This window comes from Prunus dulcis, chromosome 1, assembly GCF_902201215.1.
Source record: "Prunus dulcis chromosome 1, ALMONDv2, whole genome shotgun sequence".
NCBI lineage: Eukaryota > Viridiplantae > Streptophyta > Magnoliopsida > Rosales > Rosaceae > Prunus > Prunus dulcis.
The window spans coordinates 22,619,949-22,644,822 of record NC_047650.1 but is presented as its reverse complement, the minus strand read 5'-3'; the positions used below and the strand labels follow the sequence as shown (position 1 = coordinate 22,644,822).

The following is a 24,874-nucleotide window of genomic DNA, read 5'->3' as shown; positions in this document are numbered from 1 at the left end:
GCTCCTTCTCAGATTTTCAACTCTCTCTCTCTCTCTCTCTCTCTCTCTCTCTCTCTCTCTCTCTTTTCAATTATATACTCCAAACCCCAATCCCTAAATTATTTAGACTAAGAAGCTTTTTCTTTTGGCTAAATCTAAGAATTGAGCTACTTCAATTTGGATTTTAAAAGTCTGTGGGGTACACTATGCCACGTAGGATGCTGACTATGCTAAGCAATTGGCCACCGTGGGTGCTTTTACCATAATGACCCTGCCACATTAGCATTTTTAATGGTTTTTTGAATGGCATTAACGGTGAGGGATAAAGTGGAACACAAAACCAAGATCAAGGGGGTTGAGTGGGTCACTTTAACTTTGGAAAGTAAAGTGAGATTTGACTAAAGTTTCAGGAGGTATTACAATAAATAAGCCTAAAAACACACACATATACACAAAAGTGTCAAGAGAAAAAACCCAAGCTAAGGCCAAGAGTTGTGGGTGGGATCAAAGCATATAAAGGGTTACTACATTTGGTTTTGATCAAAAGGTTCGTTTGTTTTCCTTTTTTTTTTTTTTTTCCCATATCAATCTTATTATTACATTAAAACGAGAATCAAACTAATAACTTTATACATGTCTTTTTATTTATTTGTCTTACTTTATATGCCAAACATTGAAAAATTACAAACTGGTTACGAGCTACTAGAGCTGCATTTGACTAGAACACAAAATTAGTTACAGACTTAAGAAGGGAAAGAAAATACAACAAATTATCTAGAAACTCACTTGATTGATATACGATGAAAATACATGTAACAAAATTACACCCAAAAAAGAAGAAGATCATTTAGCAGAAAACGAGCAATCACTGTGTGAACAAGTGTTTTAGGATCATCTTCCATTAAATACACCACTGAAAACCTGGCTGTTCCCACCAAGCGATGCTTCCCATTCAATTGAAGATACCATAATCTGTGAGAGCATCACAACAATCTCCCGCATCTCTGGCCTCTCCACTGCTTCTTCACTCAAACACCACTCAGCAATCTCTGCCATCTGCAATACATATATATATATATATATATATATATGATCTGAGTCTCTGACTCTTTTTTTTCTATCTTCGAAGCAATAAAACAAGAAAGACAAAAGGGTATATAATTAAAAAAGCAAACCTTGAATATGTCTTCCATGGGATAGTTGCTCCGGAGATTTCCATCTGTGGCTGCCTCTAAAGCTGATTCTGGATCCTTGTCTTGGAATATCTTTTTAATCTGACGATGTGTTGGAAATTAAATTTAGATTGTACTCTTGTGACATGCATGCATAGATATTTGTTAAAGTACAATCATTGGACAAACATAGATATCTGTTCACTTTCATGTTTCATGTGTGGTTTTGATAAACTCTGTTTTAACATGTAAATATATGTCAAAGTCTGTGGAAACTTACAACTGTAATTAAAGATTTCATCTTCTCAGGCTCACGGTTGTCACGGAAAAGTGCACGTTGCCCTGTGATCAGCTCCACTAGCACCACTCCGAATGCAAACACATCAGTTTTGTGAGTCACCTGGAGCTCCTTCACAGATCTTTCAGAAACACATAGTAGGTCAGGTCAGATATACCAACAACTAAGACAAACTTGCTTCTGTGTGAAGGTTTACCATAGTGTCCTTTGTGATGGTTGTATAAAAGGCAAAGACATAAAACTTACTCTGGGGGAAGATAGCCTGGTGTTCCAACCAACCTTGTCGCTATAATGTCTTCTTCATTGGTTCTTCCAACAAGCTTTGCCAAACCAAAATCTGCCACCTACAGAAATGAATTTTAACCTACTAACTTTTAACAGAAGTTGTACAATAAAATTCAGTAAAACTTTAATCAAACACGGCTGCATTAAAAAGATCCCCATGGTGGAGAATGAATTCATTTTTTAGATACCTTTGCCCTGAGCCCCTCATCAAGTAGAATATTGCTTGTCTTTATATCACGGTGCACGTATCGGGCTTTTGTGTGGTCATGAATGTATTCAATACCTTTTGCAGCATCCAGTGCAATTTGTGTTCTTGCAGTCCAAGAGAGTGGCTGGTGACCTGATTTAATAGCCCAGTTTAGTGAAGTTCCTAACAATGCTTTGTAGGTTAAGGATCCAAGCACGCAAAAAACTCCAGAATCTTATTAGATATATGACCTAAGTTTGAAAACATAGAGTCTTTGTTCCAGATGAGCACTAGTATAAAGCCTGTTCTGATACTTAAGTTTGGATTTGTTTGGTTAACTTCATCTCATTTAGCTGCAAGTTAATGATTAGCTCTCCATGTAAAAGGTCCTTTTTAAGAGGTGTGTAGCTGTGAAATGATTTGAATACCTTTAAGTAATGGATCATGAAGATGTTCACTCAGTGATCCATTCTGAACATACTCATACACCAGGTAGAGGTGGTCATCTCCACTTGCATACCCCAAAAGCTCCACCTAAAACAGAGATTTCACAAGTGATCATTCTGCTAAAGCCTTTCCTTCACACCATGTTAGAACTCAGAGGAGGTCATTTATTTAGAAATGATTGCTCACCACATTAATGTGATGGATCTTGCATAAGACCTTTAGCTCTGCAAAGAATTCTTTGGTACTATTCGATTTCATCTTCTTTACAGCAACCTCCTGAAAGTTGAAGCAGCTGTTATCTTCTGAAACTTAATGTAACCACATATATGTGGCTTAGTTTTGTAACTTTTGTCAGGTAGCAATGGAGAAAAACTTGTGGGGTCTTTCCATACCTTCTCCCCTATTACTCCAAAGTACACACTACCATATCCACCCTCTCCAATTTTCCTAGTTTCATCAAAGTAACCGGTAGCCTCTTCAATCTGCTCAACACCAAATATTACCGGTCCATCTGATTCAAAAACTGGCCCATCTATAAAACCAACAATGTAGGTTAACTGTAATGAGCAATTTTCACCCTCTCCAGGCATATTGACATAGCTAATCCAACATGCACAAATTATTAAATTCTAGAGATGGTTGGAGTTTAAATCTGACCTTCCATGTTTTCTTTATGAAGTAACTGATTATGCAACGAAAAAGATCTGTGGGCAGCCAAGCTTTTGGAGCTTCTGGACACAGATTTATTTGGAACTTCCACATTTTTTTCTGGTGTTCGTCTCCTATAAAGGAGAAGGATCAGAGTGCTGATTGAAAGTAATGTCACAGCTAATATTATGCCAATCAGTATTATCCACTTGGGTCTGATTCCTGATGATAAAAAACAAAACAATGACTGTCATCTCCCATGGAAAACTATCTGTGAATTGTCTGAAATGCTTGTATAAACCCGTCTATGTAAGAATACATAAATCCGCAGTATTGGAAGATTGAAAGAAAACAAAGCAAAATGAAATGAAGTTACATCATATCAAATAATTATCAAACCCTTGTAGTAATCTGATTTCCAGTGAATTTCAATTTGATTCAGAACTTCTTTTTTTGTGGTAAAAATTGTTGACCAACAAATTCATTCATGTTGGTTGTGAAACATTTTTTTTGTTTTTTTCAACTGTGGACATAGATTCTTAGATATTTCAAGCACGTGAAATTTAGTCAAGAAGTCTAAAACAGAACTCACCTGTTTTTGATGTTTTAAGTCCATTCTTTTCCATGGGAACAAACAACACCCAACCCACAACTATGAATGAAGGATTCTCAGTCATATTTTTGTTCATGTTTTCTATGTTATCAATCTTGGCAGACAGCAGAGTTCCAATATCCGACAGTGTATCATGCTCCTGAACTGTATATGTTACCACAATCTGAGAGTCACTTTCTACGCAACCACACGGAAGATGAATGGGAAAGTTGGCTTCTGGAACGAATTTCGGTAGCTCTTCTTTGACAGACAAAGGTTGGCCACTGTAAATTTGATTGGAGACATCATAAAATGTGTCTGATGGCTTCACTTTGTAAGTTGTATCATAGAAATATCCAACAGTGCCAGATATGTTTTTGCAAGAACAAGGCACACTTATGAGGTAATCTTGTTTGCTGTTGTGTTCTATAGGATTGACCTCCGATGGAAAGACAGAGTAGAAAGAGGCAATTTGCTCTTTGTTCAGACTGATGTTGATGTGGTACAGTGAGGCATTACATGTCATGATTTTTGCAGAGCAACTCAAAGGGTTTATGAGAGTGGCTTTAATAGATGCATCGGAGGCAAAACCTGCAGGAAATTGAGTGAGCCACAGAGAGAGGAGAAGACAAGGAAGATGATGAAGGGATGCCATGGTTGTGGTGTGGACTTGTTCCTTCCTATGCAGGAAAGAAAGAGCTGAAAATGTAGGAGTTTCAAAGCTTTTTTCTTTTGTTTGTTTCTCAAGCAACACCAAAAGAAGTGATTGGTAGGAATACCCTTGTTTATTAGGTTTTCCATAGGTTACTGCAAAGAGAGTTGAATTCATAAATTACTCAATAGTACAGATGAAATTTTTATATGACCTTTATGCAAGCATCGACGAAAATCTAATCTACAATTTTCTAATCTTGATCATATTTTTGTAAGGGGTAAGATCAAGTCCCAACTTAAATGGACGAAAGTGACCCTCAATTTGACTGAATAATTGACATAACTAATTGCAGGAGGACATGACACCAACCTTAAGTTTACGAGAACTAATTGAAAGTTCGTAAGGCAAAGTGGAACACGACCTATAATTCAGAGACATTGCTAAATTTTTCCTTTTGTCTGGTATAGCAGGGGCCTTTATGGTAGCAAGAGAGCAGAAGTAGATCGAACGGCTCAAGATCAATTATTAAATCTAAGCACTTACTGGGGTCTATTGATATAGACAGATAAAAACGCTAGTGTGCTGCGTCAGTGGAACATATGACATTAATCATTATTAAAAGGCATTCTGGACTGGTCCAGTTTTTTTATATATTTTTCTTATTACTGTCATTAGTAGAGCAAACACAAGAGCTTTGTTTTTGCCGTTTGTAATGCATGGTTGGCTGTTTGGAGCTTCTTCCTCTGTTTTTAATCAAGGAGCGGCTGGAAACATTTTTTTTTAATTTTTTTATATCTGAGCAATCAGATATATATTCTTATATTTTCATTAATTTTTATTACTAATGAGAATTATACCTTAAATTAAAGCCAGAGATGCCTTCAGATCTCTGCCAAGGACTTCTGCATATTACAATTATTTTTAGTGCATGAACACGTAGAATAGGATTATGGGATGCTTCCTTGGTGAGAAAAAAACGACTGCAGCCTTGGTTCCTCATTTAGCTAAAATAATAATTATATTGGAAAAAAAAAAAAAAAAAAAAGTGTCCTCAGATGGCAACGAAGAGCTAATCAAGATTAAATTTTGGTTACAATATTAATCAGGGAGTTAGAAGTTAGACATTATTGGTTATTTGAACTCTGTGCTGCCGGCTGAGAAAAACCTTATTTTAGAAGTTGATGCAGTAAAGTCATATATATAAGACTTTTGATCTTGTATTTTTTAATTGGAGCGTGCTGAGTTGTTCCTTCCAGTTAAGCTTGTGATTGATTACAGTCTTTCCAATTGAACAAAAGCAAAAAAGGAACCATAGGTATTTTTTATGCCCAGCAAAGCAATAGCATGGTGTTTAATGATTTAATAAGCCCACAGTTTATTTTTTGTCTTTTCTTCATGGATTGAATCAAAGCTCAAGCATTTCACAAGGGTTTCTTTCCTCTCTCTAAAGACAAAGGTTTATTTTTTATTTTTATACAAGCGATATTGGGGAAGGGGGATTCGAACATAAGACCTCGAGTGCAGACTGCAGAGATAACTACTCTTAACTTACAAGCCCCTTGCATCTAAGCAGAGGCTTGAATGGACAAAATAATTTCAACCTTTAAAATAATATTTTGTTATTACATTGTGTTAAATGTTTTATCAGAATTCGTTTTGAGCTATGCTTATTGCAGACACTAATAAAATTAGAAAGATCACAACACAAAATTCCTACCGCTCTTACCCCTCTCTCTCCCCCTCCAAGGAAGGTATCACTCACAATTCACTGGTACGCAATTTGTTACACCACACAGGAAATCGAAACTTCAAACCGACTTTATTAGAAGAAGAAGAGCCTAACAAATTTTGAAACCTATTTCTCAAGACAATATATTTACAAAGGCCAACAGACAAAACATCAAGAGAAACAAAAAGAGGCAAGGCAAAAGCACCTGCAATCTTGATATAACACTAATCATTAATCATGTATAGGTAATTGTGACAGTTTACACATCATTAATCATTGATTAATTAACATGGACACCATGGGTCGTCTAATGATCACCACAGCAACCTTCTTCACCTTGTGCATCATCATCACCATCATCGTTCCTTGGTCAGAACTCACTTGTATTTGGTGTTTTAAGTCCATTCTTTTCCAAGGGAACAAACAACACCCAACCAACAACCTGAACTGTGTATGTTACCACAATCTGACAGTCACTTTCTACGCAACCACATTGAAGATGAATGGGAAAGTCGGCTTCTGGAACAAATTTTGGTAGCTCTTCTTTGACAGACAATTAGGTTGGCCGCTGTAAATTTGAGTGGAGACATTATAAAATGTGTGTGATGGCTTCACTTTGTAGGTTGTATCATAGAAATATCCAACAGTGCCAGATATGTTCTTGCAAGAACAAGGCACACTTACGAGGTAATCTTGTTTGCTGTTGTGTTTTATAGGTTTGATTTCGGATGGATGGACAGAATCGAAAGAGGCAATTTGTTCTTTCTTCAGGCCGCTGTTGATGTGGTACAGTGAGGCATTACATGTCATGATTTTTGCAAAGCAACAGATGGGATTTAGGAGAGTAGCTTTGATAGATGCACCGGCGGAAAAACCTGCCCAAAATCAAGTCAGAAATAGAGAGAGGAGAAGAAAAGTAAGGAGATGAAGGGATGCCATGGTTGTGGCATGGACTTGTTCCTTCTAATGCAGGAAAGAAAAGGCTGAAAATGTAGGAGTTTCAATGTGAAAATGTCCCACATTGGAAAGTTAAAAAACTTTGTAAGGGCTTATATAAGGTATTGGGCTACTCCCCCCTATTGCCAATTGGTTTTGGAATGGAACCTCAACTTCCTTCATGCTATCATAGCAGGTTGCCCACTTGTAAAAGCTCAACGACCACACATGCTCCACGTCACCAAATATGTGTTGTCCATGTGTTAGCCTTGAAAATTCGCCACCCATATAGGTGAAATTGTCCCACATTGGAAAGTTAGAGAGTTGCATTCATGTATTACTCAATAGTACAAATGAAGTTTTTTCAACAGTACAAATGAAGTTCAAGATCAACTATTTATTATGAGCATTTTATTAAGGAGCTGATTTTCCCACTCTCCTTTTCTCCGCTTACACTTCATTTTGCTTTTTAATGCTTTTTAATCAATTTTGTTCTTTTTTGTTCTTTCTCTTTCCTATTCTACCCTCATTCTACATTAATTTCTTTTTACTTCACTTTTATATTATTTCTTTATACTTAATTTTCCAACTTCCTCAGTTAGGAAATTAGCCCATGCTCAGTGAGGAAATAGCAAGACTCAAACACAAGAGCCTTTGTTTTTGCCCTTTATAGAGCATGGTTGTCTCTTCGGTCGGTGCTTCTTCCTTTGTTTTTAATTAAGGGGCATCTGTCCCTTTGGTCTGGAACTTCTTTTTTATTTTTTCTTTTCTTTTTTTCTTTATTCTTTCTGAGAAATCAGATATATTTTTATTACTAATGAGAATTATACCTTAAATTAAAGCCAGACCCAAACCAAGATGCCTTCACAGCTCTGCCAAGGACTTTTGCATGTTATTATTTCTTATTATTATGATTATTTTTAGTGCATGAACACGTTCAATAGGAATAATATAGAATGCTTCATTTCATTGGTGTGAAAAATGAGTCTGCAGCCTAATTAGTGTCATTGGAGTGGTAAAATTCCTCATTTAGCTGAAGGTAATATGAATCATCATCATTATTATTAATCATGATAATATTAAGAAACATTTGAAAATAAAAAAATGTGTCCTTAGATTGCAACGAAGAGCTAATCAAGATTAAATTGTGGTTACGAGTTAGCCTTAAAATAATGTAAAACTCATCTCCAGCCATGGACTAAACAAAATTTTGGCCAAATTTGGAGGGCCACATTTGGCCCTTTAGCTCTCCAACCGGACCAAATATAGCCCAGCTTTGGCCTAGGCCAAATTTGTAGTGAGGCCCATCCATGTGCTTTTCAACCACCAACATTGATATATATAGATTTTTAAAAGCTTTTTGAATGTTTCAATTCGTAGTGTTTAAGAAAAAGGTATAAAAAATTGTTGGCAATGACGTTGGAGGTCAGACCTATCCACTCCTTTTTTTTTTTTAAATAATAATAAATAATAAATGTGGTCAACATTTCAAATCTTTTCAAGTGTTGTTTAAAATCAATTATAAAAATGTCTTGTTCATGACCATTGGAGCTCAAACATTGAAACCCATCCTTTTTTTTTTTTTTTGTCTTCACATTTTTAAATATTTGGTATTGTTTAAAAAAATTATAAAAAATTATGGGTCATGACTGTTGAAGGTCAGACCCTTGAAACCCTTCCAATTTTTTTTTTAAATTGCCTTTGTTGGCTTTATTTTTTTTAAAATAGTAGTTTAATTAAATTAAACAATATATGGTTGTTGAATGTATGAATGTTGTACCATAGTTTTTCTCAAAATAATAAAATATGAATGACCCTAAAATATAGCCATGCATAGTTGGAGATGGAAAAATTTAGCCATGCACTATTTTTTAAAAAATTAATATTTTAAGGGGCTGAATTTTTAGCCTTGGACTACATTTAGCCCTACTACTGGAGATGGCCTTAGGTTCCTTAATATCCATTTGAACTCTTTGCTACCGACTAAGGGCTCATTTGGGAGTGCTTTTGGAGCAGTGTAAAGCGCTTCTAAATGGGTGAAAGCGCTTTTGTCTTTTTAAAATGGTGTTTGGCAAAAATTGCAAAAGCGCTTTGGGTGAGATGCAAAAACGCTTTGGGTGAAATCCAAAAGCACTTGGAGTGGTTTTGGAAGAACCACTTGAGAGGTGCTTCTTCTTAAAAGCGTTGTAGGACAAAAACACGAGAAGCATTTGGCTCCCTTTAATGAAACTTTTAAAATGCCACATATTTAATTTTTTAAAATGCTAAAATACCCTTTATTTTTTTCTCTCTCTTTTTCTCTCCTATTAAAATTAAAGCTATGACAGACACTTACGATTGTGAATATGCATCAACATTAAATTCGTCTGCAATGTTGATATGTTAAGGCACAACATTAGAGACACTAAAATCACCATCCATGACATCGAAATCTTGCAACCAACCACCGGTTTCAAAGTCCTATGATTAATAATAGTAGTATGCTTAAAACCCTGTTGCTGCTGCCAGTTTCAGCTCGAAAAGCTTCAGAATCCATTATTGTTGATTCTAAAATTCGTGGAAATAACTTGTTTTTTCTTCGTCTTCTTGAATATGCAACTCTTTAGCTCTCTCTCTATATATAGCGCTTAGGTGTGCTACCAAAGTGAGGAATCTGAAGATTGAAAGAATTCATAATTTCATATGAAGGTGAAAAACCAAAAGTGTCCTAGTTTAGTATGAACACACTAGCAGGCTTAATCCTCGTTAAGGATTATGTTCCTAAATCCTACTATGAACACAACTAGTATCCATGAGTGAGTCGAAGTCATCCTTAGATTATCGTTGTTGGAGAATGATACGACAAATGCATAACTTTCCTATGAAAAACAAATACAAATAGTTGTTGCTTCAATGGCCCTTCACAACTTTAAGTAGTGTTTTTATTTTGGGATTTTGTGAATTTTTATTTTCTATGTTTATTATAATATTTTGGGATTCTTTAAAAAATTTTAAAGTACTTTTAAAAGCGTTTTTATTGTGTCAGCCAAACACTCAACAAAATATCAAAAGCACTTTTATGTAGTGTAAAAGCACTTTTAAATGTAATATCCAAATGACAAACTGCTTTTTTGTAGAAGCGCTTATGTCATAAGCACTACTGACATAAGCATTTCGGAAAAAAACACTCCCAAACGAGCCCTAAGAAAAACCATATTTTAGAAGTTGATGCAATAAAATCAAATATATTAGGGTTTGTTATTTTTTATTGGAGCATGATGGGGTGTTCCCCTTAAGGTTTTGAATTGATTGATTACACGATTACAGCAGTCTTTCAAACGAGAGCAAAAGGAATCAGAGGTACTTTTTAGGCCCAGCAAGCATGGTGTTTTTACCGATGTGATAAGCCCAAGTTTATTTTTGTCTTTTCTTGATGGATTGAATAAAAGCCCAAGGAATTCACAAAGGGCTTAGATGAGTCTATTTTTAATACCAGCAGATTTCGAGCGCACAGAAATAACTGTTTTTGACCATTTAAACTACAAGCCTTTTGCCTCTAAACAGAAGTTTGGGTGGACAATATAATTTCAACCTCTAAAATCATCTTTGTTAACTTATTACATTATGTTACATGTTTGATCAGAATTCGTTTTGGGCCATGCTTATTTGCGGCCACTAACAAAATTAAAAAGATTCCAACACAAAAGAAGAAAAGTGAAAGTCAGTCAAAATTAGGAAGTTGCAAACATTTATTTTTGGTGAGTGGTGAGTTTTGTTCCTCTAAGTTTTGGGGGGTTGAAAGTGAACAAATTCCTACCTCAAGGATTTTGTCATGTTAATTGGCTGGTGGCCCTTACCCCTCTCTTTCCCTCTCCAAGGAGGGCAATCACTCACAATTCACTGGTACGAAATTTGTTACACCACACAGAAAATCCAAATGTACAAAATAAAAACTTCAAACCTAGTTTAGAAGAAGAAGAAGAAGAAGAGCCTAACAAATTTTGAAACCCATTTCTCAAGACTATTTGCAAGGGCCAACAGGCAAATCACCAAGAGAAAACATATAGAGGCAAGACAAGCACCTGTTATCTTATAACACAAGAAACCTAATATTTCACTCATGTCTAGGTAATTTTGACAGTTTAGTGCACATCATTAATCATTAATTAATTATCATGGACATCATGGATCGTCTAATGATCACCACAGCAACCTTCTTCACCTTGTGCATCATCATCACCATCATCGTTCCTTGGTCAGAGGCAGCTGGACAAAGCACTGGGAACGGCTTACGTGTCGGCTTTTACAGCCGCAGTTGCCCAAATGTGGAAAAAATTGTTGCTGACATTGTGTCAAAGGCTCATCAGGATGATCTAAAGCTCCCCGCCGCCCTCATTCGCTTCTTCTCCCACGATTGCTTGGTCAAGGTAAGTCCATATACATCCGGATTGGATAAAACTATTTGTACCATCTCGACTGAACATCTCTAGTAATAACAACACGTCGCAAATGGTACAAATAGTATGAGTTGAAATCATGCTCCTCCTTAATGAATTGCATGGTTATTAACATTACAGGGCTGCGATGCCTCAATTCTTCTGGATGCCACAGCCTCACATGAGCCTGTAGAGAAGCAAGCACAAGCCAGTGAAATGCTTAGAGGTTATGAGCTCATTGATGAGATCAAGGACAGGGTAGAGCAGGAGTGTCCACAAACTGTCTCTTGCGCTGACATACTAGCCTTTGCTGCTCGGGAAGCTGTTTTTCTGGCCGGTCTGCCACGTCACATGGTCCCCTCTGGACGCCGTGACAGTCGGACTTCCCGTGCTTCTGACATCACCATCCCTAACCCTACAACACCTTTCGATGAGATCATAGATTATTTCTCCAGAAGAGGTATCACCATTGACGAAATGGTTGTGTTGAGTGGTGCACATTCCATTGGGATTGCTCATTGCAGCTTCTTTGACTACAGACTCTACACCTTCAACAAAGACCAGCCCCAAGACCCTGCCCTCAACGCATCCTATGCTTCTGAGCTGTCTAAAACGTGCCCAAAACCCAACACATTGAATCCAGCTGAGGCTAAACAGAGAAACGTCGAGTTAGATCCCACAACACCACTCGTCTTGGACAATCACCACTACCTGAACCTGTTGCAAGGGAAAGCCTTACTTCAGTCGGATCAGACAATGGTTACTGATCCCCGCACCAGCGGATTGGTGCAGCAGTTTGCCTTGGATCCCGAATCTTGGGCTCGAAGATTTGCCAAGGCCATGATTAAGATGGGGAGAATCAATGTTCTCACTGGAAATGTTGGAGAGATAAGGAAAAATTGTCGGGCCATCAACTAACTATGAGCAATTTAGTTTTTAATGTCAGTTGTGTGTAGAAATAATTGTGTACATACTACAGTGTACCGAATCTACTTAATGATGAGATATATAGACATGTAAATATCATAAGAGATACACACAAAATATTCCTGCGTTGTGGCTTGGACAAAGCTTAATTACTGTAAGTTAGTCTGTAATTATAAGTTTTTTTTGTTAAATGATTTTATAAATTTGATTGACTATTACTTAGTTACTAGCAGAAAAGCCCGCGCGATACTGCGGGTTTTGAAATTACGTAGATAAAGTAAGATTGTTTATATATACAATGAGATTTAACTTGTAGCATTATGTTTAACTAAGGGAGTATAAGTTGCAAAAAAGGAAGTAATAACATATTTTACAGGCTACTTGTTATGTTAAAATAGTAGACTTGTTTGTATATACATTGAGATGTTAATAGTGGGAAGTAGCCATCAAAATAGCAAAATTTGGATAGTTTTGAGCAGCATGCTGCTTAATTGGGCGAGTTTTGTTTTGCAATTTCTTCATGATTTTTCTTCTCTTTGATGGAGGTCTTGACCCTGTTATAAAAAAGTGGGAAAATAGTAAATGTTAATGTTGATGAATGGGGAAAATTGAGTTAGGACAATAATCATAAACATCTAATTATGTATAAATAGGAATAATATAATTTAACAATTTAATAAGAAAGTTATAAATGGTTTTCCAATCTAGGAAACACAAAGTAACAAAATTAAGAGAACTAATGAGCAAGCTGTAGATGGTTTTCTAATTGAAGTAATACAAAGTAAACATATTTTAAATTTTGTGTTTATCTAAAGGAAAAGTTGAAGAGAGGCAAAATAATTATGGTTGAATAATTTGAAGAAAAATTGGAAAAAAGGGTGTAAATATAATGTTTAGGTTTTTAATTCTCTTATGTATTAGGAATATATGACTTTTTTGCTGTTATTTAGAGCAAAAATTATTTAAGGGCTTGAAATTTCTGATAAAAAACGGGCAGAATCTACCCTGAAAAATGGGCATTTTCCCAAAAAATTTACCTGTAAATATGACAATTTAATAGTATTTCCAAACATTCAGCATGCAAAAATTTGATTTATTGTTCATCCAATAGTGGTTAAATGGTTTTCTGACCTATATAATAAGTAGAGAGAATCTTATAATATATTAAAACAAAGCATCAATCAGAATATGACAGAAGGTATGAATAATTGAATATTATGGATGTAATATGTATTTAAATGAGATGAGTGAATTAGAGAATACAAACTCTATTTTTGGGGTAGAAGTGCTGGTTGGCAAATTCTCCATGCTTGATTTTTTCTTTAAGCCAATGATTGGTAAATCAGAATCTGATATAATTTCCTCCATGCTTTTTGTTGTGACCATTTTTTCAGATTCGGTTTCGGTTTGAACATGACTTAAAGAAATGCCAGATGGAAAAGAAAGAAATATATTGGTAAATGTTAGAATATGTGTAAATATTGATATAAAGGAGTTAATTATTATATCAATTCTAACCTTTTTGGTTTTTTTGATGGACGAAAGGTGAATAGAGCTCTTTTGACAGCGTCTCTGTATCTTTTTTTTGAAATTGGGGTAACTTCTGTTATAGAAGCATCAGCTGAGCTTGTGGAAGATGCACTTGGAATTTGCTTTGAGAGAAGTGGGGTAATGGGTGGAACCATTTGGGCGCCAATGTTTTCTGTATCATGTGCAGCCAAACTTTTGTCAGATGATTGCGGTGTTGGTTCAATAAGTGGCATTGTGTCATCGAAGATTGCTTGAATGAGTAGATCATTTCTGTTGAAATCACTTCTCATGCTTCCAAATTGAAGTTGGAAAATTTTAACTTGTCCTCTTGTTTGCAGAATCACATCTGGTAATTGTTGTTGGTCGGTAAAACCTCTTTGAACAACCAATTCATTGCAAGAAATTTTAAATAGTTGTTCTGCTGGTCTTCCAATTATGATGGCATTAGTTTCATCAGTTGAATCTTCAAGCACCAAGCTCACTTTGAACCTGTATGTAAAATATATGTAATGTTTTAATAATTTATAATAATTGTGTTTAAATTATGGAAAAATAAAATGAAACAAATTGTTGAGATTTGTATTACCAAGGGAGAGGAATTTGATTATTGTGTTTTGGGCACAAAAGTTCATCACGGTGGGCAGCAGTTCTAAGTTGTTTAAAGCAAGATGGACATGCTTTATACCACCAACCATTACGTGTGTCAAAACGCGTAATAGCTGCTCTGCATAAAATGGGAGTGTCCTAAAACATATTTTAAAAATATATATTAATATAGCAAAAAAAATTATAAAATATATAGTGATAAGAGAAGAATAAAGTGAAAATTAGTTTAAATAATCTGTGAAATTGTATGTTAAAATATGAATAATAAAGAGATCAAAGAAAGAAGTTAATGTATGTACCTTATGTGTCTCTGGATCAAGAACATTTAACTCTTGGACATATAGCTTTTTAGCAGCTTCTAAATGTTGAGGTGTCATTAGTTGAGTGGCGGAAGAAGGCATCATTTTAATGGCATGTGTGGAGTCATTAAAGCTGTGGTTATTGTTATTTTTATATAATAAAAAAGAGGTGTTAATTTAGGAAAATGGGGAAACAAAGGTATATGTTAGAATAAAAATGATAACAATTCATACATCGTTTTGTAGGCCGCCAATTCTTGTATATCTGGATTGATAAAAATTAATGTGGAGACACTATTGTTCAGAACAATTTTCCCTACATATTGATAAATAATAAATTAGATTTGTTTTTATTTGAAATGAAGTATAAAAAATAGGAAAAAGTGAAAATAAATTGGATACCTTGAAATTGTTTAACTTTCAGGCTTGTAAAAGCTGCAAATATTGGTGATGTCAATTGTTGTAAAGCTTGGGAATCAAAAGTTTTTGCAGTATTTCCCCACAGGGTTATTCTAACATCTTCTTTCCTGAATGATTAGATGTAGAGAAAAAAATATTTAGAAAGAGATATAATAGTTTAGAATTTGAATTATAAACATTTTCTGAATATTTGTACCTGATATTTTCGATGCAGACTTCACATTTATCCTCAAGCCTTTCATTGCCCACCATTTTTTGTTCCAATGGTTGTATTCCAGTAATGTGCCCAAAAACATCTTGCAATATGATAAAAAAAATATCATGAGGATATTAAAATGTGGAAATTTTTTGGATAAATACTTATTGTATATATATGCATAGTTTTTAATAATATATAGAGTATTACCTGTTAGGATGTCAATTTTGGCTATGCGAGTGGACAATTGAGTATAATCTACCAAATAAAATCGATGTTGTGGAATGTGTGGCTGAATGGTTGGTAGTTCTTTGAAAGTTGTTCTTGCATTAAAGAACAATTGTGCAACATGTGGTACAATTTTGTGAGATGGTTTGTTGCGACCAGTGTGGAAATGTGTTATTTCATAAATGGAACCAGCTTTTATTTTTGGAGCTACAAAATCATAGTCGACCTCTTTGACGCTAGCTTGTATTGCATCTGTCTACATAATTGAAAAAAGAGGAAGAGGAAAATTAATAAGGGGAAATTATATTTAAAAGGAAGGAAATACAAATATATGATAATACATTCATTTTAAAAAAAAATTAAAATAAAAAAGTAAGTAGATTATATATAATGAATGTAGATCTAACAAAGCCTATAGATAACATAGTTTACTGCAATATTCTTAATTATTTAGATCCTCTATAAAAGTATTTGGACTAAATTTATACTTACTTTATATGGTTATGGCCTCCTAGGAAAATGGGTGCAATATTAATAATAGGAAGAACACACACTGACACGCTAATATCTACTAAAAATTAAGGGAGCTCAATAGAAACAGATATTAAACAAAGGGTGTCTTTAAGTGGTGTTATTATAATTAAATTGAAATAACATAGAAAAGAGATTTTCTTACCTTTTGGTCAACCAAGATACATTGAAGGCCTCCAAATTGATCAGTAGATCCAATAAGTTTTGGTCGCCACATTCTGCAAATACGCACTTTGAGTTTCTTGTTAAATTGGAACGGTTGTAAATCACGGATATAAGTGAAACTCATTGTGTTTTAAACCTGTAAATAAAATATATTTTTTGTTAGTATAAAAATGCATGTATATATTTATTAAAAGGCATGAGGAAAAATATACAAATATTTAATTATGGATACATCAAAATTGGAACTTCATTATAAATTTTGAAGAACATCTTTATACACTATGTTTTTAGTGTAATTATTTGGTACTTCTTGATTATTTTCTATTAAGATTTTAAGACCTTGTCTTGATGTAACCCTGGATAATGCAACATAAAGTTGTCCATGAGTGAATACAGGTTGAGAAAGATATAGTCCAACTTGTTTTAATGATTGGCCTTGACTTTTATTTATTGTCATTGCATAACATGGTCTAATTGGGAATTGACGCCTTTTAAAAATGAAAGGCCATTTGTTTTCAGTTGCTGTAAGGCTTATTCGAGGTATGAAAACTTTGTGACCAATATTGCTACCAGCAAGTATTTTTGCTTCAATAATTTTATCATACAATTGTGTAATAACTAATCGTGTTCCATTACATAAGCCTGCGGATTGATTTAAGTTTCTCAATAGCATGATGGGCATTCCTATTTTTAAAGCTAAATAGTATGAAGGTAAACCATTGAATTCAAGTTTGTTTAAAAATTCTGTAGGATATAAAATAGTAAGATTTTCAGAATTTTCAGATGATGAGCATAAAGAATCTGAGCTTAAATAAATGCGTTCTTGTCCAGGTAATAAATCAATTGCATAGTTATTTATTTCAGTTACAGTTGTGTTTCGAGGTGTTACAATAGCTCGTTCTCTTAAATAAGTAAAATTGTTGAAATTTCTTTCAAAATTTGGGTATGTTGCTAAAAAAAATGGAATGAATAGGATGTGTGTATGAATGTATAAGCAAATCTGGAGGAATTTTGATCCAAGATGCATCTTTATCATTTGGATCATCTATATCAATAATTTGACCATTACCGATGCGTAAAATCCATGTAGCAAAATCATTTAATTTTTGTTTTTCTTCAATGTTTAATCCATTTTTCGACAGTCTCATATTTTCTTTTAAATGGAATATTTTAAAAAAAGGCCATAAATAAGAACTATTGAGAGAGGCATCTATTATTTCTTCTCTTGTTCCTCCTGGAATAACTGGTAATATTTGTCTGAAGTCACCACCTAATAATAAAGGTTTTCCACCAAATGGAACATTGTTATCTAAAGGATTTAATATGTGATAAAATATCTGAAAGTGATTTATCTAATGCTTCAAAGCAATGTTTGTGATTCATAGGAGCTTCGTCCCAAACAATTAAAGCAGCTTTTTCAATTAATTTGGCAAGATGAGTTCCTTTTTTTATTTGACATGTTGAGCAATTGTTAATAATTAAGGGAATTTTAAATCTAGAGTGAGTTGTTCTACCACCTGGTAATAATAATGATGCTATTCCTGATAAAGCAACAGCTAAAACAATATTTCCTTGGGATCGAATTTTACTTATTATGGTATGCCACAAAAAAGTTTTCCCTGTTCCTCCATGACCGTGGACAAAAAAAAGACCTGGCATTTTTTCTTCAACAGTTTTTACAACACAATCATATACATCTTTTTGATCTTTGTTAAGTTGTGTAACTAAAATGGAATGTTCTTTTTCTAAATTATTATAATCGTAATTTAATTCTTCTCTAAGCAATTTATTTCTAAGTTCTAACATTCTATATTCATCAGGCATAGGAAGGTGATGCTCTTTTAAAGAGCTGGAAGATACATTGAAAAGCTGTTCTAATTCAAATAAAAGAGAATTTTGTAATTCAGATTCAGATACAATTAGATTTGGCATTTCGAAAGTTTGTCGTAATTTGTATAAAATGTCTTCAGACATATTTTGCCAATAAGTGTTAAAAAGGATTTGAGGATTTCCTACATCACAAAATAAAATGATTGTGACAAATAATTGCCTTAATTGAGGACATGTGGTTGTGTTTACAGCATTTGCTAAGGCTTCAATCCATTCTTTATCATCTCCTAACAAACCTAGGGATTTACATGCAGCTTGGTATGATGGTTCTATAATACCATTAACAGTTTTTAGGTCATTAAAGTGAAAAGCCCCTTTTTGCAAATTCAAAAGCATTCTTAAATAATATAATTCACCAGATGCAGGATGTTCATAAGCTATTCTACCAAGGGATCCTTTTTTTTTTTTTTCTAGGTTTCCACATCTTAGTGCGAGAATCCCACACAAATTTTGAAGGAAATTCTGCATACGTTAATGTTCGTGCTTCATGAAAAGTTTTATTAGCTTCAAACCAACTTGTTAACATTGTATATTCAATATTTTTTCGGTTAACAATTGATTGAAGTGATTGATCACCATTGAAAATAATATTTTGTTCTAAAGGTAAATGTATTGGTAATCGTTCAACTGAGGGTTTTCTAAAATGAATAGGATATTGAAACAATCTCCAAACAGCTTCATATGGAGATATGTATCTACAATTTAGATAGGCAAGTATTTCATCTTGTTGGTTCTCTTGGAAAACTACTCTAGCTCTATCTGAACCTTTGTTTATATATTTGAAAAGATATTTTATAAGCATTGATTGACAACAGGATTCAACATTTATATGAGCATTATATCTCTGTAGTAATTTAGAATTGTAAGGTACTACAAAACTATTATCAATTTGCATTCCATTTTTTATCACAAATTTTGTTGGATCGTCACGACGTTTGTATACAGGGTAACCATTTGTTTCAAAAATTGTTTCGCTTTTATATTGTTTGGGAAAAGATTTAGAACATTTTCCTTCTCGCATACATGGAGAATGAGGATTTATTTGTCCACATGGACCATGGATCATAAATTGAGTCACAATGTTATAAAGATCATAATTTACAGTTTTGTTTGGTAATTCGGCAGAAATGATAGAATCTATATCAACTGCTGAATAACATTTATAATTTTGTTTTAACCAGATCAACATGTGAGCATGTGGCAATCCTCTTTTTCGGAATTCGACAGTACAAACATCTGTGTTGATTGGGTGAAAAAAGGGAAAAAATTCTTACTTAGTTTTATTATTTAATAAAATGATAAAAATGGAGAGTAGTATAAATGGTGTGTTTTTAAAATTTACCTGCTTCGATTTCTCCAAAAGGTTCTCCTGATTTGATATAATTGATCATATCATCAAGTTTTATTTTAAATAATCTTGAAACTATATCAGGCCGATCTTCTGGTTTGTATCCAGGTTTTGCATTAAACTCTCTTACAATTTCGGGCCATTTAACATTGCAGGTGAAAGTTATAAATAAATCAGGATTTCCATATTGTCTACAAATTGCCATAGCATCTTGATAATTGTTAAGCATGTATCTAGCACTTCCAGTATATGAGCTAGGTAATATCACTCTTTGACCTATGTTATTAGCATCATTATCACCCTTTGAAATTGCATCATAAATGCCTTTATAAACCTCACTTCTTAAATTTTTTTGATTTTTCCTAATATAATCTAATCGATCTTCTTCAAGTGTTGCATAAGCGTCTACTAAAAATTGTTGGAACAATCTTCCACCTTTTAATAATGTATCGAATTGAAACACTCTTTCTTGTATTTGATAAGCTATAAAAGCTCTCATAGGAATTCTTCTTCGTTTAGATTCATAGTTTGTACAATGCCATTTTAAGTCAGGTGTATACCCATCTTCACCAAAAGGAAAAAGAAGAGGATATTGTAAAGACATGAATTTTGGATTTAATTTTGTTACACATTTTAACTCTCCACTTTTAAATTCTATTATAATATCTCTATTTGAATCAAAAAGGCCTATATCTCCCACTATTAAACCACCAATTTCATCACATGTTGGTTGTTCATATTGTTTGCTATCATTGGATTGCCTGCCTAACAATGTGATCTTTAGAGGAGGAAGAGAACCTTTTTCAAATTTATCTCTAATTGTTCGAAAAAGTTTAACCAATTCATTTGTTTGATCAAACATTTGGATTAAACCTTCCACAATGTTTTGATCTAGCTTTTCATTTTTTTGATTACAATTAACTGCATCAAGCCGATTCAAAACCTCATTATGGGTATCATATATATAAAGTTGGGCAAATTTAGGACATTGACCATCAAGAGGTAATAAAGAACCCATTAAATGATGAACTTGACCACTGATTTTAAAAACATAAGGGCTTGATCCATTGTTAATTGATTTATCAATTTTGGCTCCCATTGAAGTAAATGCAAACATAGAATTGTAAACCCTGATATTTTCTCTGAATAATACACTTTTTTTCCCTTTTTAAGGATCCAGCAAATTTTCTAAAAAACAGGGTGTTGGTTTTGGACTTTGAAGTTTAATTTTTCCTTGTTGGCAACAAAGAGTAAAGAGAGGCTCATTGTTTTTTGATCTTTGTTTAATGGATTCTTGTAACCAAAAAAGTGCACCACAATAAATGCACTTATGGTTCTTCTCTCCAAAATCTGCATATTCTTGGATTATTCCTATAGGGGTATAGAATGGAGAGAATAGAAAACATAAATGTAGGTTATTAGTAATAGCACAATGTAGTTCAAGTTTAGTAGAAAATTTTGAAGCAAAGGGAAAATTGCTTGACCCACTCTTGCCTATATTCACATTGATAGATGATGTACTTTCAACACATTTTTGATCAGCTTGAGAAATGTTTTGATCACTGTTGGGAATTTTCTCGCTTGGATATTCATTAATATGAGAAACATTTTTTAACCCGACCCAATTTTCGCTTTGAAAACCGAGCCGACTCCTGTGCGTGTCCGACACCTGGTGAATGTCGGACACAAATGACCTTTTTACCCTTTCTTTAATTAAATTCTCTTCCGACTTCTGCCGAAAATTCGGCAGAGCCTCCCCTGTAATTTGACCATACCCAAAATCTTCCACCTGTCAAACAATTTCAAAATCCTACCAACAGCCAGTCTACGTCAACAAACAGGTCACAACTCCAGTTTCTTATGTTCAGCAGGATATCAGAGCATATTCTCAAGTTTTCGAGGGTTTAAAGGATTTTTAAATGAAACCTTACTTGGTGGTGCGGAAGTTATGGATATTTCCCGGTGGGTGAAAGCGACTCTCTATAAATAAGGGGCACAGGTTTAAAAAAAAGTTTGAAAAATGAAGTGGACCCAAAATAATGTTCAAAAAGCAATTCTCATAAACATAATATCCCCATTGTAAAAAGAAATTTAAATAAATAAAACTGAATACTTACTTTCTACATCACGCATAGTCAATTCAAGGCATTCTATATCAGTCATATTCAAGCTCGAAAGTTTCATACAAAAACCACTGAATTCAAAGCTTTCATAAAAGTACTGAAATCAAACGCGTATAAAAACTCTGTACTCAGACCTTTCATAACTGAATAAATATAAAGGGATCTATGTTCGAAAAATCAGAAAAACTAATTTATAATAACTGAAAATCAACATTTAATAAAGAAACTCAGAATCCTTTGAAAATACCACCAGTATGTACCCCTGTCATTTCCGTCAATTCCCTGGCAGGTCTCGGGCGTCACACAGACTTACCCGAGCCGCAAACTGGCGAAATCGGGGGACTATGATCAGCCTGTCCCGCCGGCAGATTCCTCGATGACACCAAGTCAACTCGAGTCGCTCTGGCAGGATGCAGGGGACCGTAGTCAGCCCGATCCGCAATCCTGGCAGGTCTCGGGGACATAAAGTCAGCCGAGCCGCAATCCTGGCAGGTCTCGGGACACCAAGTCTGCCGAGCCGCAAATTCCGGCACTCACGGTCCGAGCGTCCCCGTAACTCGTGAGGCAAAGTCAAGTGCACTGACTGAACTATAATCAGACTGGATGTCCGTAGACATCGGTCCGATTCTGGGTAATCACCATAAAGAAAAACGGGTACGAGGTGGTTTTAAAATAATGTCCTTTTAAAAAGAAATATCTGAATAATAATTGTAAAACTCAAGTCGTGCTGCGGTCTTAACTGATTCAAAACTCAAACTCTGTTTCTGTAACTGGTAAATAAGCAGCACCGACTTATAGCATTATTACTGTGCTGCTCATATTCAAAATCGTATTAAAACTTACTCAAAGACTGAATGAAGAAACTTACTCAAATAAACTCATTTATAAAACTCATGTAGATAAAATCATTTATAAAATCTATTTTATATAAAAGCACATCAATTCATATAAAAGCACATCAATTCATTCATGAAATCTGATTTATGAAAGAAGGTCCACTCACAGATGGTCCGAGCTACTTCGATCCCTCAGAGGTCTCCTTTTAAAATCATGTCGGGCTCCTGGTGCCTTACTCGATCGATTTGGTGGAGAAACGGAGGAGAAATATGAACTGGAAGTTCGAGTTGCATTCGGACGAACCGTCGGCTTCCATGGCTATTTCCGGCCGACTCCGGCCACGGCAGCGGCTGCGCTGGGTCGGGGGTTGTTCGCCGTCGTGTCGTGGTTCATTTGGGACCGGTCCCGGAGATCGGCCCCAAGTGTAGTGGCCGGGGGAACGGTTTGAAGGGCGAGAGGTCGCTGCCCAGCCAAAACGGGATGAGAGAGAAAGGCTGACGGGGGAGAGGAGAGAGAGAGCTATAAAAATCTGACTTTTTGACCAAATTACCATTTTGCCCCTCGCGATTTTTTAGACCATAACTTCTTCGTTACGGCTCCGATTCGGGTCTACTCCGTGTCTACGAACTCCTTTCGCCGCGCTCTACGCAATGGCATAGGTGAAATTCCCAAACTCTTTCCCAATTAAAAATTCAAAATTTCCCCTATTAAAATATGCGAGGGCAATTTGGTCATTTCGCTAAAAGATATTTCTTTATTTGGGACTTGAATATCATTTGAAATATTGAGATTATGAGGTTCTTGCATGATTTGTTTTTTCGTGGTTTTTCTAGTTCTCTTCGACATTATCAACGAAGATTTCAATTTCCCAAAAACAGATTGATATCTAGAAAAAAAAAAAACATATATATATAAGTAATATTTCACATTATTAATAACATTTAAATTCTAAGAATGCAAAATAAATGTAGAAATATGATGATAGAATTATATAAATGAAAATCTTGAAATGATATTATATTTGCTAATCAATTAGTTATAAATGATATGCATAGTTTTTTTGAAAAGTTAGAAAATACTGACCTGTAATGAGAGAATTTGTTAAGCACTTGTAGCAACATGTATGCAAAAGCAAGATGATAGCAACAACCTAAAATACATAAGTAGAAGAACAGTTTTTGTTAATAGGTTCAAATCCAAATAATTAAATTCATAAAGCAAAAGTATTTAATTTTATACATCAATTAAATCTCTGTTATTTTATCAAACAACCAACTTCATTTCATAATGATTAAACAGTATATATATATATATATATATATTAATATAAAGCCTTGTTAAACCGATATGTATAGTTGAGACATTTAACTGAAAATTTATAATCAACCAAGCTCACCAGATTAATAATTTAAATAAAATGCTTAATGAGAACATCAAGGGGAAAATATTTAAAAAGGGGGGAAAATTTTAGCATCAAAGCATATTCAACTTGTATCAACCAACAAAATAAAGATTACTTGTAAATAACTTGTATGCAAGCACAATGGATGAAAATAAAATAAAAAATCTTACAAAATGATTAAAATCAAGTGATTAAGATGACTAATATTGGTTAATGTTAGAAAACAATGAATTGGAAGAGTTTTTATACCTCGAAAATGATAGCAGAATCCAAATGTCTAGTCCCTTGCCTTTTGGTGTATCCAAGCTATGAAATTAACAAATGATTGAATTATATTTGGATCGGATATGTGTGTGTGTCTACATACATGCATACATATTATAAAGAAAGTACATAGTACAAAATTGTTTTATATCACTGCATCATAATTATAAAGAAACGATACTAATTTTTATTCGATCAAAATGACACAGCTATAGAAGAATAAAAATTAAAATATAATATAACAATTCTAGATATCTATTATTTTATCAGACAACCAACTTCGGTTCATAATGATTAAACAGTATATATATATATATATATATATAAAGTCTTGTTAAATCCATATGTACAATTGAGACATTGAACTCAAAATTTATAATCAACCAAGTTCACCAGATTAATGATTTAGATAAAATGTTCAATGAGAACATCAAAGGGAAAATATTTAAAAGAGGAGAAAAAATTTAGCAATAAAGCATATCCAACTTGTATCAATCAACAAAATAAAGATTATTTGTAAATAACTTGTATGCAAGCATAATCGATGAAAAGCAAATATAAAATCTTAAAAAATAATTAAAATCAATTGACTAACATGACTAATAATGCTCAATTTAAAAAAAACAATGAATTAGAGGAGTTTTATACCTCGAAAATGACAGCAGAATGCAAATGTCTAGTCCCTTGCCTTTTGGTGTATTCAAGCTGTGAAATAAACAAATAATTGAATTATATTTGGATCGAATCACATTTTTAGAGAAATAT

At 34.1% G+C, this 24,874-nt stretch overlaps 3 protein-coding genes and 2 long non-coding RNA genes across 5 annotated transcripts in view; 1 reads left to right on the top strand and 4 right to left on the bottom strand.

The window, feature by feature from the left end:
* Positions 1–870: 870 nt before the first annotated feature.
* Positions 871–4,437, bottom strand: LOC117616615 (lysM domain receptor-like kinase 3). The gene is made up of 10 exons (XM_034345993.1): positions 3,605–4,437; positions 3,026–3,231; positions 2,761–2,900; positions 2,555–2,644; positions 2,350–2,455; positions 1,923–2,074; positions 1,696–1,793; positions 1,432–1,570; positions 1,155–1,253; positions 871–1,035 (listed from the first exon to the last, which is right to left on the bottom strand). Exons 1-10 carry the CDS (start codon positions 4,435–4,437, stop codon positions 871–873), a joined length of 2,028 nt encoding a protein of 675 aa, XP_034201884.1.
* A 6,334-nt stretch (positions 4,438–10,771) lies between these two features.
* LOC117628556 (peroxidase 5-like) lies at positions 10,772–12,488 on the top strand. The gene is made up of 2 exons (XM_034361040.1): positions 10,772–11,334; positions 11,485–12,488. The coding sequence occupies exons 1-2, from the start codon at positions 11,083–11,085 to the stop codon at positions 12,259–12,261; spliced, it is 1,029 nt and encodes a 342-aa protein (XP_034216931.1). The 5' UTR covers positions 10,772–11,082; the 3' UTR covers positions 12,262–12,488.
* Positions 12,489–13,713: 1,225 nt separating this feature from the next.
* Positions 13,714–14,995, bottom strand: LOC117628564. The gene is made up of 4 exons (XM_034361053.1): positions 14,940–14,995; positions 14,706–14,838; positions 14,387–14,544; positions 13,714–14,289 (listed from the first exon to the last, which is right to left on the bottom strand). Exons 2-4 carry the CDS (start codon positions 14,808–14,810, stop codon positions 13,773–13,775), a joined length of 780 nt encoding a protein of 259 aa, XP_034216944.1. The 5' UTR covers positions 14,811–14,838; positions 14,940–14,995; the 3' UTR covers positions 13,714–13,772.
* Positions 14,996–15,113: 118 nt separating this feature from the next.
* On the bottom strand, positions 15,114–23,595 carry LOC117628588. The gene is made up of 3 exons (XR_004585983.1): positions 23,527–23,595; positions 15,322–15,421; positions 15,114–15,232 (listed from the first exon to the last, which is right to left on the bottom strand). It is a non-coding gene; the product is annotated as an uncharacterized LOC117628588 (long non-coding RNA).
* Positions 23,596–24,022: 427 nt separating this feature from the next.
* The window catches only part of LOC117628582, a 3,526-nt gene continuing 2,674 nt past the window's right edge, over positions 24,023–24,874 (bottom strand). Inside the window, exons 3-4 of the long non-coding RNA XR_004585982.1 lie at positions 24,758–24,814; positions 24,023–24,151 (exon numbers count right to left, since the gene is read on the bottom strand). This is a non-coding gene — a long non-coding RNA (uncharacterized LOC117628582). The remainder of the gene's footprint in view (positions 24,152–24,757; positions 24,815–24,874) is intronic.

Coding starts and splice junctions, on each gene's coding strand:
- LOC117616615 (XM_034345993.1), bottom strand. CDS start 4,437: ATGAATTCAACTCTCTTTGCAGTAACCTATGGAAAACCTAATAAACAA. Junction 2,645..2,760: donor TTGGAGTAATAGGGGAGAAG/GTATGGAAAGAC, acceptor TTCAACTTTCAG/GAGGTTGCTGTAAAGAAGAT. Junction 2,456..2,554: donor AGATCCATCACATTAATGTG/GTGAGCAATCAT, acceptor TCTCTGTTTTAG/GTGGAGCTTTTGGGGTATGC.
- LOC117628564 (XM_034361053.1), bottom strand. CDS start 14,810: ATGATGCCTTCTTCCGCCACTCAACTAATGACACCTCAACATTTAGAA. Junction 14,545..14,705: donor TTGATCCAGAGACACATAAG/GTACATACATTA, acceptor AATATGTTTTAG/GACACTCCCATTTTATGCAG. Junction 14,290..14,386: donor AATCAAATTCCTCTCCCTTG/GTAATACAAATC, acceptor TTTTACATACAG/GTTCAAAGTGAGCTTGGTGC.
- LOC117628556 (XM_034361040.1), top strand. CDS start 11,083: ATGGACATCATGGATCGTCTAATGATCACCACAGCAACCTTCTTCACC. Junction 11,335..11,484: donor CCCACGATTGCTTGGTCAAG/GTAAGTCCATAT, acceptor TTAACATTACAG/GGCTGCGATGCCTCAATTCT.